General features: G+C 51.6%; 2 protein-coding genes and 1 pseudogene across 2 annotated transcripts in view; 2 read left to right on the top strand and 1 right to left on the bottom strand.

Moving 5' to 3' along the window:
- The window catches only part of ITGAE (integrin subunit alpha E), an 87,843-nt gene that overhangs the window by 62,376 nt on the left and 9,402 nt on the right, over positions 1-16,065 (top strand). The window contains exons 21-28 of the mRNA XM_074388365.1: positions 1,573-1,705; positions 3,695-3,793; positions 4,788-4,867; positions 6,708-6,785; positions 7,986-8,049; positions 8,128-8,235; positions 11,771-11,827; positions 12,123-12,218. Of these exons, the coding sequence (XP_074244466.1) occupies positions 1,573-1,705; positions 3,695-3,793; positions 4,788-4,867; positions 6,708-6,785; positions 7,986-8,049; positions 8,128-8,235; positions 11,771-11,827; positions 12,123-12,218 (715 nt within the window). The remainder of the gene's footprint in view (positions 1-1,572; positions 1,706-3,694; positions 3,794-4,787; positions 4,868-6,707; positions 6,786-7,985; positions 8,050-8,127; positions 8,236-11,770; positions 11,828-12,122; positions 12,219-16,065) is intronic.
- Positions 8,827-11,619, bottom strand: HASPIN (histone H3 associated protein kinase). The gene has a single exon (XM_010343688.3). It carries the CDS (start codon positions 11,584-11,586, stop codon positions 9,208-9,210), a length of 2,379 nt encoding a protein of 792 aa, XP_010341990.3. The 5' UTR covers positions 11,587-11,619; the 3' UTR covers positions 8,827-9,207.
- LOC141581924 (prohibitin 1 pseudogene) lies at positions 12,226-15,423 on the top strand (annotated as a pseudogene).

The raw sequence follows: 16,065 nt of genomic DNA, 5'->3' as shown, positions 1-16,065 counted from the left end.
TTGTGGGTAGGAAACTGAGACCGAGAAAGGAGGTGGGACGGTATGTCTTGTGCACACTCGTCTCTGGTGCCAAGCAGTGCCCCATAAGTATTTGTGGCATGGATGAATTTGTGTCGTAGAGTACCTCATCTGGGGTCATAGTGACTTGCTGGGAGAAAGAGGATTGGGGGGGCGGGGCGTGGTGGCTCACGCCTGTAATCACAGCACTTTGGGAGGCCGAGGCGGGTGGATCACGAGGTCAGGAGTTTGAGACCAGCCTGGCCAAGATGGTGAAACCCCATCTCCACTAAAAATGTAAAAATTAGCTGGGCGTTGTGGTAGGCGCCTGTAATGCCAGCTACTTGGGAGGCTGAGGCAGAGAACTGCTTGAACCCAGGAGGTGGAGATTGCAGTTAGCCAAGATCACACCACTGCACGCCAGCCTGGGCTCGCGTGCAAGACTCCGTATCAAGGAAACGCAAAACAAAAGAAACAAAAAAAGTCCTCTCTGGCGACTAATCCTGTGTCTGCCTCGTGATTCTGATGGCCTGCTGGCCGGAGTTGCCGTATATGGGGAAGAACACAGTTCCCCGAGTCTTGATTGGGCACAATTTTCTCAACTCTTTGGAAGCTGCTGGACTTGAGGCATTTAATTAGCCTGTCTTGGCTTCTGTTTCCTATTCTGTAAAATGGAGAGTAGCCATACTATTTCACGGGGGTACGGTGAGGGTTGAGCATGTGAAGTGCGGTCCTTGGCATGTGGTAAACACAAAATACATGGCAGCTACTATCGTCCTCTCGTGCAGCAACTGAGATGGGTGTGGCAGTCCAGCTGTTGGTTACATCGAGAGGAAGCATGTCTAGGCTAACTCTATTCCTTAGGCAGCTTACCTAAGAAGCTAGTTAAGAAGGTACTATTCTGGGCTGTCTTTGGTGGCTTATGCCTGTAATCCCAGCACTGTGGGAGGCCAAGGCAGGTGGATCACTTGAGCCCAGGAGTTCGAGACCTGTCTGGACCACATGGCAAGACCCTGTCTCTACAAAAAATACAACAAGTAGCTAGGCATGGTGGCACACACCTGTAGTCCCACCTACTTAGGAGGTTGAGTGGGGAGGACCACTTGAGCCTAGGAAGTGGAGGCTGCAGTGAGTCATGATTGCTGTGCCACTGCACCCATACTCTAGCCTAGGTGACAGACTGAGACTCTGTCTCAAAAACAAAAAAGTCAAGGCCGGGCGCGGTGGCTCACGCCTGTAATCCCAGCACTTTGGGAGGCTTAGGTGGGTGGATCACGAGGTCAAGAGATCGAGACCATCCTGGTCAACATGGTGAAACACCGTCTCTACTAAAAATACTAAAAATTAGCTGGGCATGGTGGTGCATGCCTGTCATCCCAGCTACTCTGGAGGCTGAAGCAGAATTGCCTGAACCCAGGAGGCGGAGGTTGCGGTGAGCCGAGATCGCGCCATTGCACTCCAGCCTGGGTAACAAGAGCGAAACTCCGCCTCAAAAAAAAAAAAAAGTACTATTTTATTGCATCAACATTTTTACAGATTAAATAAACTGTAACATTTTTATCTGTAACATTGCAGGCAGAATTTGGTGGTGGGTCTCACAAAGGAGCTGACCCTGAACATTACCCTAACTAACTCTGGGGAAGATTCCTACATGACAAGCATGGCCTTGAATTATCCCAGAAACCTGCAGTTTAAGAGGATGCAAAAGGTGAGTGTGTGGAAACAGGCACCTCACGACCCTCCCTCGCTGCATGCCTGCTTTTCCGTGGAAACCCCTCACTGGCGACCCTGCCGCCAGCCTCCTCCTGGTCCATCCAACCAATGGTTAATCACTAGATAAATTCCCGCCAGTCTGGCTACATGCTTGGCTCCATTCTCTACCTTCAAAACCTTCTGTGGCACCATTTGCTGCCCTGTCAACCTCCCTACATGTAGCCTTTCTTCACCTGGGTTCTGAGTGGTAAGTGGGCTGAAATGCCCCAAGACATTGAGAAAGTAAAAATTAGTTGGAAATAGATGCTCTGTGCCGCAAAGAACTTTAGCACTGAAATAAAGGATCTTTCAGCAATGCTGAGACTACAGGTGCGCATCACCACGCCCAGCTAATTTTTATATTTTTAGTAGAGACGAGGTTTCACCATGTTGGCCAGGATGGTCTCGAACCCAGGAGGTGGAGGCTGCCTCAGCCTCCTGAGTAGCTGAGATTGCAGGGGTCCACCACCACACCTGGTTAATTTTTTGTATTTTTAGTAGAGACGGGGTTTTGCCATGTTGGCCAGGCTGGTCTCGAACTCCTGACCTCAGGTGATCCACCCACCTTGGCCTCCCAAAGTGCTGGGATTACAGGTGTGAGCCACCCCACTTGGCCCAAAACATAACTTTATTTACATTTCATCTGAACTCCACCCTTCCCTAGAGTCCTTTAATAACTGTCTTTTCCTTTGCTGAGACACACAACAGTGTAGTTTTCAGCTGGGTGCAGTGGCTCACACCTGAAATCCCAGCACTTTGGGAGGCTGAGGTGGGCAGACCACCTGAGGTCAGGAGTTCGAGACCAGCCTGGCCAACATGATGAACTTTGTCTCTACTAAAAATACAAAAATTAGCCAGGTGTGGTGGTGGGAACCCGTAATCCCAGCTACGAGGGAGGCTGAGGAGGGAGAATTGCTTGAACCCGGGAGGTAGATGCTCCAGTGAGCCAAAATCACGCCACTGCACTCCAGCCTGGGCCACAGAGCAAGACTCAGTCTCACACATACACACAAAAGTGTAGTTTTCTTCATTGCAATGAGTCAACAAACCTGACATTGTTGGACTGTAGTTTGTGCGCCCTCATCTGAGGCTATTTGGGCTTGAACAGTATCCATTATATGAATGAAATAATCTCCTAGGCCGGGCACTGTGGCATATGCCTGTAATCCTAGCACTTTGGGAGGAGTTCGAGACCAGCCTGGCCAACGTGGTGAAACCCCGTCTCTACTACAAATACAAAAATTAGCCAGGTGTGGTGGCCGGTGCCTATAATCCCAGCTACTCGGGAGACTGAGGCAGGGGAATCTCTTGAACCTGGAGGGGTGGGGGGCGAAGGTTGTAGGGAGCTGAGATTACGCCACTTCACTCCAGCCTCGGTGAAAGAGCGAAACTCCATCTAAAGAAAAGGAAAGAGGAGAGGAGAGGAAAAGGGGAAAGGGGATGGAGGAAAGGAGTCTTCTAGGCATCAAGAAGGGAACTAGGCTGGATCATCCTCGGGAGAATGAAGAAGTCACTGCAGTCATCACCTGCCCTCAGGGGTCCAGGTGGGCAGTGCTTGCCGCGTGCCGGCCTCCTAGCCAGGCTGTGGGTTATGTCTGCATCAGTCCAAGGCTAAGCTCCAACGTCTCCTTCCCCAGGAAGACCTTACAAATTCCTCCTAGCTGGAACTGGTCTTCCTCCGCCGCTGTTTCCTGCACCTCCCTCACAGAAGCACCCCGAGGCCTTATTTAAATTCCTCCAGGATCTACTGCTAAGCCGGCCTGTCCAGCTTGTGAGGAAGATGGGGACCAAGCAGACTTGATACCCTCAGCTCCTGGCAGGGTGTCTGGCAGGCAGAAAAATGAGTGAATGTTTGTTGAATTGGTGTGTGGCAACTGCCTTTTTTTTTTTTTTTTTTGGTGGGGGTGGGGATTCTTTAAGTGAATGCTATCTGCTCTGTCAACAGCCTCCCTCTCCAAATATTCAGTGTGATGACCCTCAGCCGGTGGCTTCTGTCCTGGTCATGAGCTGCAAGATTGGTCATCCCGTCCTCAAGAGGTCGTCTGTGAGTCGGTTTGGATCTGTTTGCTCTTCCCGCCGCCCTGGGCATCTTCTGTGTCTCAGGCTTATCTGAATCTCCTGGTTGCAGCTTTAGGCTTCCCTTGACTGTGCAGTCAGGTCTCCGCAGTGCCTACCATGGCGAAGCTGGCTCTGAGAGCAGGGAGTGGTGGGGACCAGAGTTTCCAGTAGACAGCCCTGGATGGGCTGCTGGCGCACCTTGGTGAGGTCGAGTGAAGTTGTGGCTAGTATGGAGGGCGCGTCAGACCAAAAGTTTTTTGTTTGTTTTTGAGACAGAGTCTTGCTCTGTCACCCAGGCTGGAGTGTGGTGGCGCAATCTTGGCTCACTGCCACCTCTGCCTCCCAGGTTCTAGTGATTCTCCTGCCTCAGCCTCCCGAGTAGCTGAGATTACAGGTGTGTGCCACTACAACTGGCTAATTTTTCAAGTATTTCTAGTAGAGATGGGGATTTCACCATGTTGCCCAGGCTGGTCTCGAACTCCCAACTGCAGGTGATCCACCTGCCTCGGCCTCCCAAAGTGATAGTTTTACAGACGGGCGCTACACCTGACTAATTTTTAAAATATTTTTGGTAGAGATGGGGTTTCACCATGTTGGCCAGGCTGGTCCCAAACTCCTGACCTCAAGTGATCCGCCTGGCTCCACCTCCCAAGGTGCTGGGATTACAGGCGTGAGCCACTGCGCCCAGCCAAGACCAAAGGTTATTAATCCTGAGCTGTCACTGGTCATCTCTGTGCTGTGGGAATCTCTGAAGTGGCTTCTTCAGCTGTAAAAGGGGATGAACTGCCTGCCCTCCATATTTGTATTGTACTTGAGGCTTAAAGGAAATACCAGCCATGGAGACACGCAGTGCTACAAACCGTGAGGAATGTGAGAACGGGAGGAATCACTTCCCAGGTCTGCTCCCTTGGGAGCGAGCAGTCTGAATTGTGAGTGGTTTAGAGAAGAATCAAGTGACCATTTTTTCCCCTTTAAAATAGGCTCATGTGTCGGTAGTTTGGCAGCTAGAGGAGAATGCCTTTCCAAACAGGACAGCAGACATCACTGTGACCGTCACCAAGTGAGTACTGCCTCGGTCGCACAGTCAGGCTATGGCCCCGGAAGACCTCTCCCTACACATGCAAGCTGTGAGGGCTCTGGCCCCCTTACTGCCCAGGAAGCAGGGAGCCCACAGAAGGCATCTGCTTCCCTGCAGGGACTCCGCTTTCTCTTACCAGAGATCATGAAAATGTTCTACTACTCACACACACAGTAAAACTGCAAGCTAGTCTGGTGGACTGAGCCTTGGAGTTCTGGTTCTGGTTCACTGAGCTTTGGAATAGCTTGAATAGCTCTGTTACCTGAAACCTCTGTGTTTGGGGGTAAGGTGGGGTGCGCTGTGGGGAAGTTCTCAGATGGAGGTGGTTTTGCCCACCAGAGAGGCTGCGCCAATTTGATTGCCATGACTTGGGGAGGGGGGTGTTCAGTAGCACATCTGGTGGGGAGACGCCAGGAATACTGCTAAACGCCACAGAGTCGTACAGGCAGCCCCCACAACCAAGATCTAACTGGCGCAAAATATCACTAGTGCGGAGGTTGAGAAGCCCTTCTAAAAGCAACATTTCTCTAAGTATGGTCTTCTAGAGACAATCCTGTACTCCAGCTGCTTACCTCTGACAGCCTTTTCTTATCTGACCCCAGTGACCCTGGGGGGCCAGGTGCAGAAGCCCCTGCTGTGCAGTGAGAACATGGACACAGGGAGGGGAACACCACACTGGGGCCTGTGGGAGGGGCGGGGGGAGGACAGCATCAGGAAGAATAGCTAATGCGTGCTGGGCTTAATACCTAGGTGATGGGTTGACAGGTGCAGCAAACCGCTATGGCACATGTTCACCTGTGTAACAAACCTGCACATCCTGCACATGTACCCCAGCACTTAAAAAAAAAACACAAAAGCCAGATGCAGCGGCTCACACCTGTAATCCCAGCACTTTGGGAGGCCAAGGCAGGCAGATCACTTGAGGTCAGGAGTTTGAGACCAGCCTGGCCAACATGGCAAAACCCTGTCTCTACTAAAAATAGAAAAATTAACCCGGCATGATGGCACACACCTGTAATTCCAGCTACTCAGGAGGCTAAGGCACGAGAATTGCTTGAACCCTGGGGGTGGAGGTTGCAGTGACCCAAGATTGCACCAAGGCACTCCAGCCTGGGTGACAGAGTAAGACACCCCCCCTTTTTTTTTTTTTGAGATGGAGTTTCACTCGTCACCCAGGCTAGAGTGCAGTGGTGAGAACTCGGCTCACTGCAACCTCTGCCTCCCAGGTTCAACTGGTTCTCCTGCCTCAGCCTCCCGAGTAGTTGGGATTACAGGCACCTGCCACCATACCAAGCTAATTTTTTGTAGTTTTAGTAGAGATGGGTTTTCTCCATGCTGGCCTGGCTGGTCTCGAACTCCTGATCTCAGGTGGTCCACCTGCCTCAGCCTCCCAAAGTGCTGGGATTACAGGCATGAGCCACCTTGCCCAGTTGCAAGACCCTTTTTAAGAAGCGCTTGCTGGCCAGGCGCGGTGGCTCACGCCTATAATCCCAGCACTTTGGGAGGCCGAGGCAGGTGGATCACGAGGTCAAGAGATCGAGACCATCCTGGTGAACGTGGTGAAACCCCGTCTCTACTAAAAATACAAAAATTAGCTGGGCATGGTGGCGCATGCCTGTAATCCCAGCTACTCGGGAGGCTGAGGCAGGAGAATTGCCTGAACCCAGGAGGCAGAGGTTGCGGTGAGCTGAGATCGAGCCATTGCACTCCAGCCTGGGTAACAAGAGTGAAACTCCGTCTCAAAAAAAAAAAAAAAAAAAAAAAAAGAAGCGCTTGTTATGTACAAAGCAGGTGTGCTGAGAACTAACACTCTTATTCCTAGTTCCAATGAAAGGCGGTCTTTGGCCAGACAGACCCACACCCTTCAATTCAGGCACGGCTTTGTCGCAGCGCTTTCCAAGTAAGTACTACCAAGGGGCCAGCACCAGTGAGACTGCACGGCCCAGGGGACAGCTTGGGGCTTTCTCTCTTGTAGATGGAGCTGGTGGTTGGGATGGATGTGGGCATTGTCCTTCTGAGAGGAGCCTGCTTAGGACCCCGGCTCTGATATTGCTCTCTAGGGAACTAACAGCTGGTTAGTTCCCTTTGATGATCATTGTGGTTATCAAAGGAGGCATGGTGCCAACGAGTCTTGCTACGAAAGGGAATATGATGCTAGGGAGGGCAGCATGGGACAAGGGAGTAAGAGGGGGATGAGTAAGGCCATTTGAGGGGCCATTTGACTAGAAAATGAACCAGCCCAACTATAGAGTCTAAATATTCCAACTCATCCCAGCTGTGCTGCAACCACTCAACATTTTGACTTCAGCTTTTATTCCTTTGTTTTTTGTTCTGTTTGTTTTTTAATTGAGACAGAGTCTCACTCTGTCGCCCAGGCTGGAGTGCAGTGGTGTGATTTCGGCTCACTGCAACCTCTGCCGCCTGGGTTCAAGTGATTCTCCTGCCTCAGCCTCTCGAGTAGCTGGGACTACAGGCAGATGTTATGCCTGGCTAACTTATTTTTATTTTTTAAATTTTAATGATTTATTTATTTTTGAGACGGAGTCTCACTCTGTTGCCCAGGCCAGAGTGCAGTGGCACGATCTTGGCTCACTGCAACCTCTGCTGCCTGGGCCCAAGCAATTCTCCTGCCTCAGCCTCCCAAATAGCTGGGACTGCAGGTGGACACCACCATGCCTGGCTCTTTTTTTTTTTTTTTTTTTTTAAGTAGAGACAGGGCTTATGTTGGCCAGGCTGGTCTCAAACTCCTGACTTCAGATGATCTGCCCACCTTGGCCTCCCAAGGTGCTGGGATGACAGGCATGACACACTGTGCCCAGCCTCATTCCTCATAAGGGTCTGGTGCCCTCTGTCCTAGTGTACCCAGTTGAAAGCATTCAAGTTCATTCAAAAAGAGAAAGGAGGATGGGTGCGGTGGCTCATGCCTGTAATCCCAGCACTTTGGGAGGCCGAGGTGGAGGCTGGCTAGAGCCCTGGAGGTTGAGGCTACACTGAACCATGATTGTGCCACTGCGCTCTAGCCTGGGCGAGAGTGAGACCCTGTCTCCAAAAAAAGGGAGGGAGGGTCCTCAAGGCCTGACACACGTCCTCTCAATTGCAGACCATCAGTAATGTACGTGAACACAGGCCCGGGGCTTTCTGACCACAAAGAATTCCTCTTCCATGTAAGTACTTATTATTGCAAAGCTATAGGTGGCAAAGCAACACCAGCTTTGACTTCCTACTCTGATTTTAATTTGCAGATACATGGGGAAAACCTCTTTGGAGCGGAATACCAGTTGCAGATTTGTGTCCCAACCAAATTTCGAGGTCTCCAGATTGTAACGGTGAAGAACCTGACGAAGACTCAGGTATTTAAAGGCAGTTCTTTTATCACCATCACATCTCCTCCCAGAGTGACTGTAGACCGTCACGTGTACAAACCAGAGTTCTCTAAAAGGAGTGAAGACAGCTTCACCCTGGGAGAAGATGAGGAGTCAATTACCAAAGTCCTGCTCAGAAGGACCAATCACTCAGCTCTTAAAGCAACCAGTCACTTGTCTTCCTTTTGATGAAAAATAAGCAAAAGTTAAAACCTTGTCAGTAGGCAGAGACCCTTTCCCTTTGAAAACTGATAAATTCTGCTTCTCTGTGGGACTGATATAACATGCAACACTTCCTACACTGCCCCCTTTAAGTTGCTTACTATCTTCCCTCCTTCTCCCCGAGTCTCTTTTTTGGCCTCTGCGTTGCCTCAGCCTCTTTGTTTTCAGTTGTGTCATCTGTAGCCTGGTTTCCAAAGTGAGCCTTGATACCTGAAGCAGCAGGTTCCGCTCGGTATGACAGCTGAGGCCGGGGCGATTTTTTTTTTTTTTTTTTTGCTCAGACTACATGAAGTGTCAAGGCTCAAAAAATGGAAAGGAATGTGTACAGAACAGACTCTGCTGACAATTAGAAAGAGGGCTACTTAGAAACATTTGTTTTCATATGTAGTTTATTTATTTTTTAAAAACAGAGACAGGGGTCTTGCTCTGTTGACCAGGCTAGATTTGAACTCCTAGGCTCAAGTGATCCTCCTGCCTCAGCCTCCTGAGTAGCTGGGACTACAGGCGCATGCCACTGCACCCAGCTAGTTTACTTTTTCAAGGACATGTGTTATCAGCAAATTTATACAATTCAACAAATAGGTCAGTTTCTATTTGGAAACAAAATTCTTGTTTGAAAAGTTGACTGGAATCTTGTGAGAATGGGATTCCACCCGGCTCTGGGGATGGAGGCTGAAACAGCACCAGAGGCTTCAAGACCAGCCTCCTCTCACTTGGGGACAGTCAGACGCACTGAGTTTACTGAAATAAACTGTGCTGGCAGAGCAGATCAGTGGCAGAGCTGAAGCTCAGCATTGTGTTATGGAAATCCTTGATCTTTTTCTTTACTTCCTTCATGGCAGGAGTGTTGTGCTTAGTCTTGAAGGTCATGTGTTTCAGAAGCTTATCTGTAAGGTAATGCAGCCAGAGCACGTTACTGTAAGGGTGATATTCACCCCAGCAGTTGTGGTTCTCCTCCTTCATGAGCCTGTAGATCTCAAACTGGTAGTCACCTTCACCTGTAAACAGGTCCTCATCCATGGAAACGTCACAGAAAACCACGATCCCATCCCGTTCCAAGCGCGACAGGGTGTAGTCGATGATGCTGACTTGCAGCCCGCGGGTGGGGATGGTGCCTGTCTTGCCATTGAGGGTGTACGAGAGTTCTTTCAGGCTGGTTTTCTTCAAGAGCACGTTCCCCCAATGTAAGTCTCGATGCTCAAAGTGCAGTGATGCCTCTGCCACCGCGAGGGAGGCTGTGAGCTGGTGTAAGATGCTCTTCGCAGTCGCCAAGGATGACAACTTCCTTCTCATTTGCTCTAAGTCAGTCCCTCCAAACTCAAATTCCAGCACAATGAAGAGCTGGTCTTCTTTAAAAAAATCAGGCCGGTCATTTGCAGACCCTTTGGTTGAATGATAGTCATCCCAGGCTTTGAGGAGCAATGGAGGGTAAGATCCCTGCACACAGTGCACCGAGTTCAGTCCAATAAAGCCCTCCGTGCGGTTGCACGCGTCACCAGACAAGAGGCTCAACTCTTTGGAGATGATGATCTCTGGCAGGATTTCCTCAAAGGTTTTCTGCTGGGATCCATTGACTAAATCCGGTCCTTCAATAGCAATGACTTTTATGGCGACAGGCGTGTGATCGGCAATTGTCTGAAACACTTCGCCAAACACCCCTTCCCCAATTTTCTCACAGTGTTCCAGTTTTTCTGTGGGAAGGCAGTGGCTAAAGGGGATGGGACCCTTCTGACCGCATTCCCCATAAACCTTCTCAGCATCAGATGCCTTTTTGTTTGAAGGAGTGTTTAAGGGGCTTAGCAAATACATAGAAGAGGAGCGCCAGGAGGACAGAGCACTCCTGGTTCTGCTCGTGGCAGGACGGTGTGAATATTCAGACAGGAGGGATCCAGAGAGAGAAGTGGTAGTGGTGTAGCTGCTGCGGACCTCCGACACGTCAGTCACAATTTTCTTCTTGTGGAAACTGAAGGAGGCCCTGGTTTTGGTCCAAGAGCAGGCATTCCGTAAATGAGTCAGGTCCTGGGTAGGGAACGAATCTTTTCTCATCTTTTGGCCCTTTTTAAAGTGGTGGGAATGGAGAAGAGAGGTTTCCACTGCCTCCTGACGTTTGCGCTTCCGCCTTGGTCGACTTCTCTCAGGCCTGTCGGGTCCTCCGGGCACAATGCAGCCGTTGCAAACCCTGGCCTCTAGATGTTCTATCCGCACAGCCTCCTGAAGCCCTCTCTCTGGACAAGAATCCTGGCCTGTGGCCCTCCTCCTGCCTGTGCTTGGCACACCGGAACCCTCTGGTCTATTTCCCAACAGTTTCCTTTTACGGCAGGACCCCCTCATATTCTTCCCAACTGCCCCAAACTCAGAATCCTCAGGAGTTCCTGAGTTCCTAAGGCCAAAGAGAGCTGACCTGAGGCTGGCACGGGTCTGGCGGACAATCCTGGCTCCTCCTGTCGCTTCCTCCTGGGAGCAGGGGAGAGATGCTCGGTCCAAGGAGACTTCTGGGAGGTGGAGGCCGCTCAGGACGGCAGACGCTACAACCGGAGAGGTGGAGGTGCCGATGGAGATGACACTGTCCCTTGGCGTTGGGGACCCGAGGCGGGGCGAAGCGAGAGAGCTGAACAGGGAGGCGCTGGTGCCCAGCTCGTCGCCGTCCCTGGGCTGTTCGCACACGCTGAGGTCCGGGCTGAGGCCGCCGGGGTGGCGGCTGGGGAAGGGCGGAAGCCGGAGCGGGCCGCAGGGGGTGCTGCACTTCTGCGGGGGCCGAGCTCGCAGCCCCAGGCGTCTCGGGGTCACGGTTAGGCTCGGCGGAGCTCGCAGCTTCCGGCGCTTTGGGGTCACGGTCAGGCTGGGCGGGTCCTTGGGGACTCGGCCACCGGGACGCCTCCGCCGCCGCGCCACCGGGCTGCCCGGGAAGTCGGGGTCGTCGGGATCGTCAGGATCGTCGGACTGCGAGGGGCAGCCGAAGCTGGCCTCATTGCTGCCGCTGCTGTCGAAGAAACGCCTCCGCTCCTGCGGCGGGAACCACGGCGCGGCTGCCCGGCCCCGCCGCCGCTGTCTCCTGCCGCCCGCAGCCCCGTAAGTGCGGAAAAGCCGGCTCCCAGTTCCCGGGAGCGAAGCCGCCATGGCCGGGGCCCGCCAAGACGTTCAAAGGCAAACACCGCGAGACTTCCGCTCGACGTGGACGCGCCCGCCGGCCGCGGGGTCCTAGCTCCCCGCCCTGCGCATGCGCACCTCGCCCGGGCCCTCGGGCAGAAAAGTATGGCGGCTCCGTTTGTTCAGCGGGTCCTGACTATGGTTCTCGTTTCAGGCCTCCACGGTGTGCACCCCGAGTCAGGAGCGCGCTTGTGGGTACAGTCCGGTTCAGGTAAGCGCGGCCGTCCCGAGAGGTCAGGGGAGGGCGGAGGGCCTGAAGCGGTCACATGAGAGGCCGGGAGACTTTTTCCAGGGTTTCCCCTGCCGGCCAGTGCCGGCGGCTTCCAGGCCCTCCCTAGCTTCTGGGTCTCGTCTGGCCCCGCTGGAGCTTTGGTTGGGCCGAGGGGAGCGCTGAAATTGCTGACACCCTGTATTCTGGGACCTTACGCTGCTCTGTGTCCTGAGTGTTAAACATTCAGGCTTTCCGCACGAAAAGGAATGATGTTAACTAGACCTTGCTTTTCCAGCACGTGGATGAATGGCAGTCAGTGAGCTGTGCCATCGCTTCGGATAAAGAAAATGTAACCGTGGCTGCAGAGATCTCCTTGGACCATTCTGAGGAGGTATTTGAGACTGAAATGCTCCAGATTTGATTATCCAGCTGCTCACGGGCATCACCTCTAGAAGAGATAATAGCGTCTTTTCATGTGTCCAAAATAGGTCTTTTGGTGCAAAAAAACACACAACCCTCTGTCTCAGCCTGTTCCTTAGCTGCCCTCAGAGGGGTGATTTACTCCAGTTGCAGTACAGGAACTCTAGGGATTACCTGTGACTCCCCTTTTCTACATCCCCACGTCTATTCCAGCAGCAAGCCTTGCCATTCCAGTGCCAAAATAGATCCTAAATCCATTCACTTCTCTCCGTTTCCGCTGCCGTGGTAATTCACGGTACCTGCTCCTGCCTAGGGCTGTTGTAATAACCTTGAGACTGCTTTTTGTTTGTTTGTTTGTTTGTTTGTTTGTTTGTTTGTTTTTGAGACAGAGTCTCGCTCTGTTGCCAGGCGCCAGGCTGCAGTGCAGTGGCGCGATCTCGGCTCACTGCAACCTCCGCCTCCTGGGTTCAAGCAATTCTCCTGCCTCAGCCTCTCCAGTAGCTAGGACTACAGGAGTGCGCCACCACGCCCAGCTAATTTTTTTTTATATTTTAGTAGAGACGGGATTTCACCATGTTGGCCAGGATGGTCTCGATCTCTTGACCTTGTGATCCTCCCGCCTCGGACTCCCAAAGTGCTGGGGTTACAGGCTGAGCCACCACACCTGGCGAAGCCTGCTCTTCTTGCCTCTGTTTTTCCCACACCCTCTACAAATAATTTTCCACATAGCAGCTATCCCATCTTCTAAGAGCAGACATTAGATTGTGCCACTCCTCTGCTTATTTTTTAAAAAAATAATAATATAATAATCCCAGCACTTTGGGAGGCAGAGGCAGGTTGATCACCTGAGGTCAGAAGTTCCAGACCAGACTGGCCAACATGGTGAAACCCCATCTCTACTTTTTAAAAAATATAAAAATTAGCCAGGCGTGGTGATGGGTGCTGTAATCCCAGCTGCTCAGGAAGCTGAGGCAGGAGAATCGCTTAAACTCAGGAGGTGGTGGTTGCAGTGAGCTGAGATCATGCCGCTGCACTCCAGCGTGGGTCACAGACCGAGACCCCATCAAAAAAAAAAGTGGTGCTTGAGCACACTTAGACTAAAATCCATACTGTTTTTGTTTTTTTGTTTTTTTAAATAAAGACGGGTTTTCACCATGTTGGTCAGGCTGGTCTTGAACTCCCGACCTCAGGTGATCCGCCAGCCTTGGCCTCCAAAGTGCTTGGATTACAGGCGTGAGCCACCACGCCCGGCAAATTCATACTGTTTTAATGGCCAGAGCAAGGCACTACTTGATCTGGTCTCTGCTTAATTCTTCAGCTTCATCTCCTAGTCCTCTCCTTTCTCTCCCACCGCCCCTTTTATAATTGAGTTATTCTGTTCTCTCTATTCTTCTGGCTTGCCAGTAGAGTATTATTCTAGCCACAAGACTTTTGTACTTACTGTTCCTTCTCGTAACACCTCTTCTCCCCACTAGGTCCTTATGTAGGTGGTTTCTTCTTAAATTTAGCTCAAATGTTATTTTCTTAGGTCTTCGCTGGTCACTTATTCTAAAGTGGGAACTAGTAATCAGGTTATCAAGTTTAATGTCTTGCAGTGATCCAGGTGAGATTTGTGAGGTCTCAACTGAAGAAGTAGCGATGGATGGAGAAAAGGGGACAGGTGCAAGAAAGAATTTTAAAAAAAGCAGTAGGCTGGGTGCGGTGGCTGACACCCATAATCCCAGCGCTTTGGGAGGCCAAGGTGGGCGGATCACCTGAAGTCAGGAGTTGGAGACCAGCCTGGCCAACACGGTGGAACCCCATCTCTACTAAATATACAAAAAAAAAAAAAAAAAAAATTGCCAGACGTGGTGGCAGGCGCCTGTAGTCCCAGCTACTCAGGAGGCTGAGGTAGAGAATCGCTTGAACCCAGGAGGTGGAGGTTGCAGTGAGTCACTGCATTCCAGCCTGGCAACAGAGCAAGACTCCATCTCAAAAAACAAAAAACAAAAAACAACTGGGTATGTGGTGGCTCACATCGGTAATCACAACACTTTGGGAGGCTGAGGTGGGAGGATTGCTTGAGGCCAGGAGTTCAAGATCAGCCTGGGAAGCATAGTAAAACCCCATCTCTTTAAAAAATAAATAAATAAATAAGTAGCCAGGCATGGTGGCTCAGGCCTGTAGTCCCAGCTACTTGGGAGGCTGAGGCAGTAGGATCATTTGAGCCCAGGAATTTGAAGCTGTAGTGGACTGTGATTAAGCCTCTGCATTCCAGCCTGGGTGACAGTGTGAGACCTTGTCTCAAAAAAAAAAAAGAAAGGGGGAATTCATGTGGAGGTCAGAGTGGAAGCAGGTGTGAAGGTCCAGCAGAAGAAAACAAGGCTGCCAAAGTGTTTGAGTCCATCGGCAAGTTTGACCTGGCCTTAGCTGTTGCAGGAGGCGTGGTGAACTCGGCCTTATATAATGTGGATGCTGGGCACAGAGCTGTCATCTTTGACTGATTCCATGGAGTACAGGACATTGTGGTAGGGGAAGGGACTCACTTTCTCATCCCATGGGTACAGAAACCAGTTATCTTTGACTGCCGTTCTCGGCCACGTAATGTGCCGGTCATCACTGGTAGCAAAGATTTACAGAATGTCAACATCACACGGCTCATCCTCTTCCGGCCCGTTGCTAGCCAGCTGCCTCGCATCTTCACCAGCATCGGAGAGGACCATGATGAGCGTGTGCTGCCGTCCATCACGACCGAGATCCTCAAGTCAGTGGTGGCTTGCTTTGATGCTGGAGAACTAATCACCCAGAGAGAGCTGGTCTCCAGGCAGGTGAGCGACGACCTTACGGAGCGAGCAGCCACCTTTGGGCTCATCCTGGACGATGTGTCCTTGACACATCTGACTTTTGGGAAGGAGTTCACAGAAGTGGTAGAAGCCAAACAGGTGGCTCAGCAGGAAGCAGAGAGGGCCAGATTTGTGGTGGAAAAGGCTGAGCAGCTGAAAAAGGCGGCTATCATCTCTGCTGAGGGCGACTCCAAGGCAGCTGAGCTGATTGCCAACTCACTGGTCACCGCAGGGGACGGCCTGATCGAGCTGCGGAAGCTGGAAGCCGCGGAGGACATCGCGTACCAGCTGTCACGCTCTCAGAACATCACCTACCTGCCGGCGGGGCAGTCAGTGCTCCTCCAGCTGCAGTGAGGGCCACCTTAGCTGCACCTCCACGGGCCGACTGGGCCACAGCCCCAGTGATTCTTGATACCGCCTTCCTTCTGCCCCCACCCCAGAAATCACTGTGAAATTTCATGATTGGCTTAAAGTGAAGGAAATAAAGGTAAAATCACTTCAGATCTCTAATTAGTCTATCAAATGTAACACTTTTTTTTTTTTTTAGACGGAGTTTCGCTCTTATTACCCAGGCTGGAGTGCAATGGCGTGATCTCGGCTCACCGCAACCTCCACCTCCTGGGCTCAGGCAATTCTCCTGCCTCAGCCTCCTGTGTAGCTGGGATTACAGGCACGCGCCACCATGCCCAGCTAATTTTTTGTATTTTTTTTTAGTAGAGACGGGGTTTCACCGTGTTGACCAGGATGGTCTCGATCTCTTGACCTCGTGATCCACCCGCCTCGGCCTCCCAAAGTGCTGGGATTCCAGGCTTGAGCCACCGCGCCCGGCCGAAACACTTTCATTCTTCCCACGTCCATCTACTTTTTTATCCACCTCCCTGCCAAAAATTGCCAAGTGCCTATGCAAACTGGCTTTAGGTCCCAATTCGGGGCCTGCTGGAGCTCCGGCCTGGGCACCAGCATTTGACAGCACGCAGGTAGGGCAGTGTGTGATGG

This window comes from Saimiri boliviensis, chromosome 17 (genome assembly GCF_048565385.1).
Source record: "Saimiri boliviensis isolate mSaiBol1 chromosome 17, mSaiBol1.pri, whole genome shotgun sequence".
NCBI classification, from domain to species: domain Eukaryota; kingdom Metazoa; phylum Chordata; class Mammalia; order Primates; family Cebidae; genus Saimiri; species Saimiri boliviensis.
The sequence above is the reverse complement of the archived record's forward strand: the minus strand, read 5'-3'. Positions and strand labels throughout refer to the sequence as shown.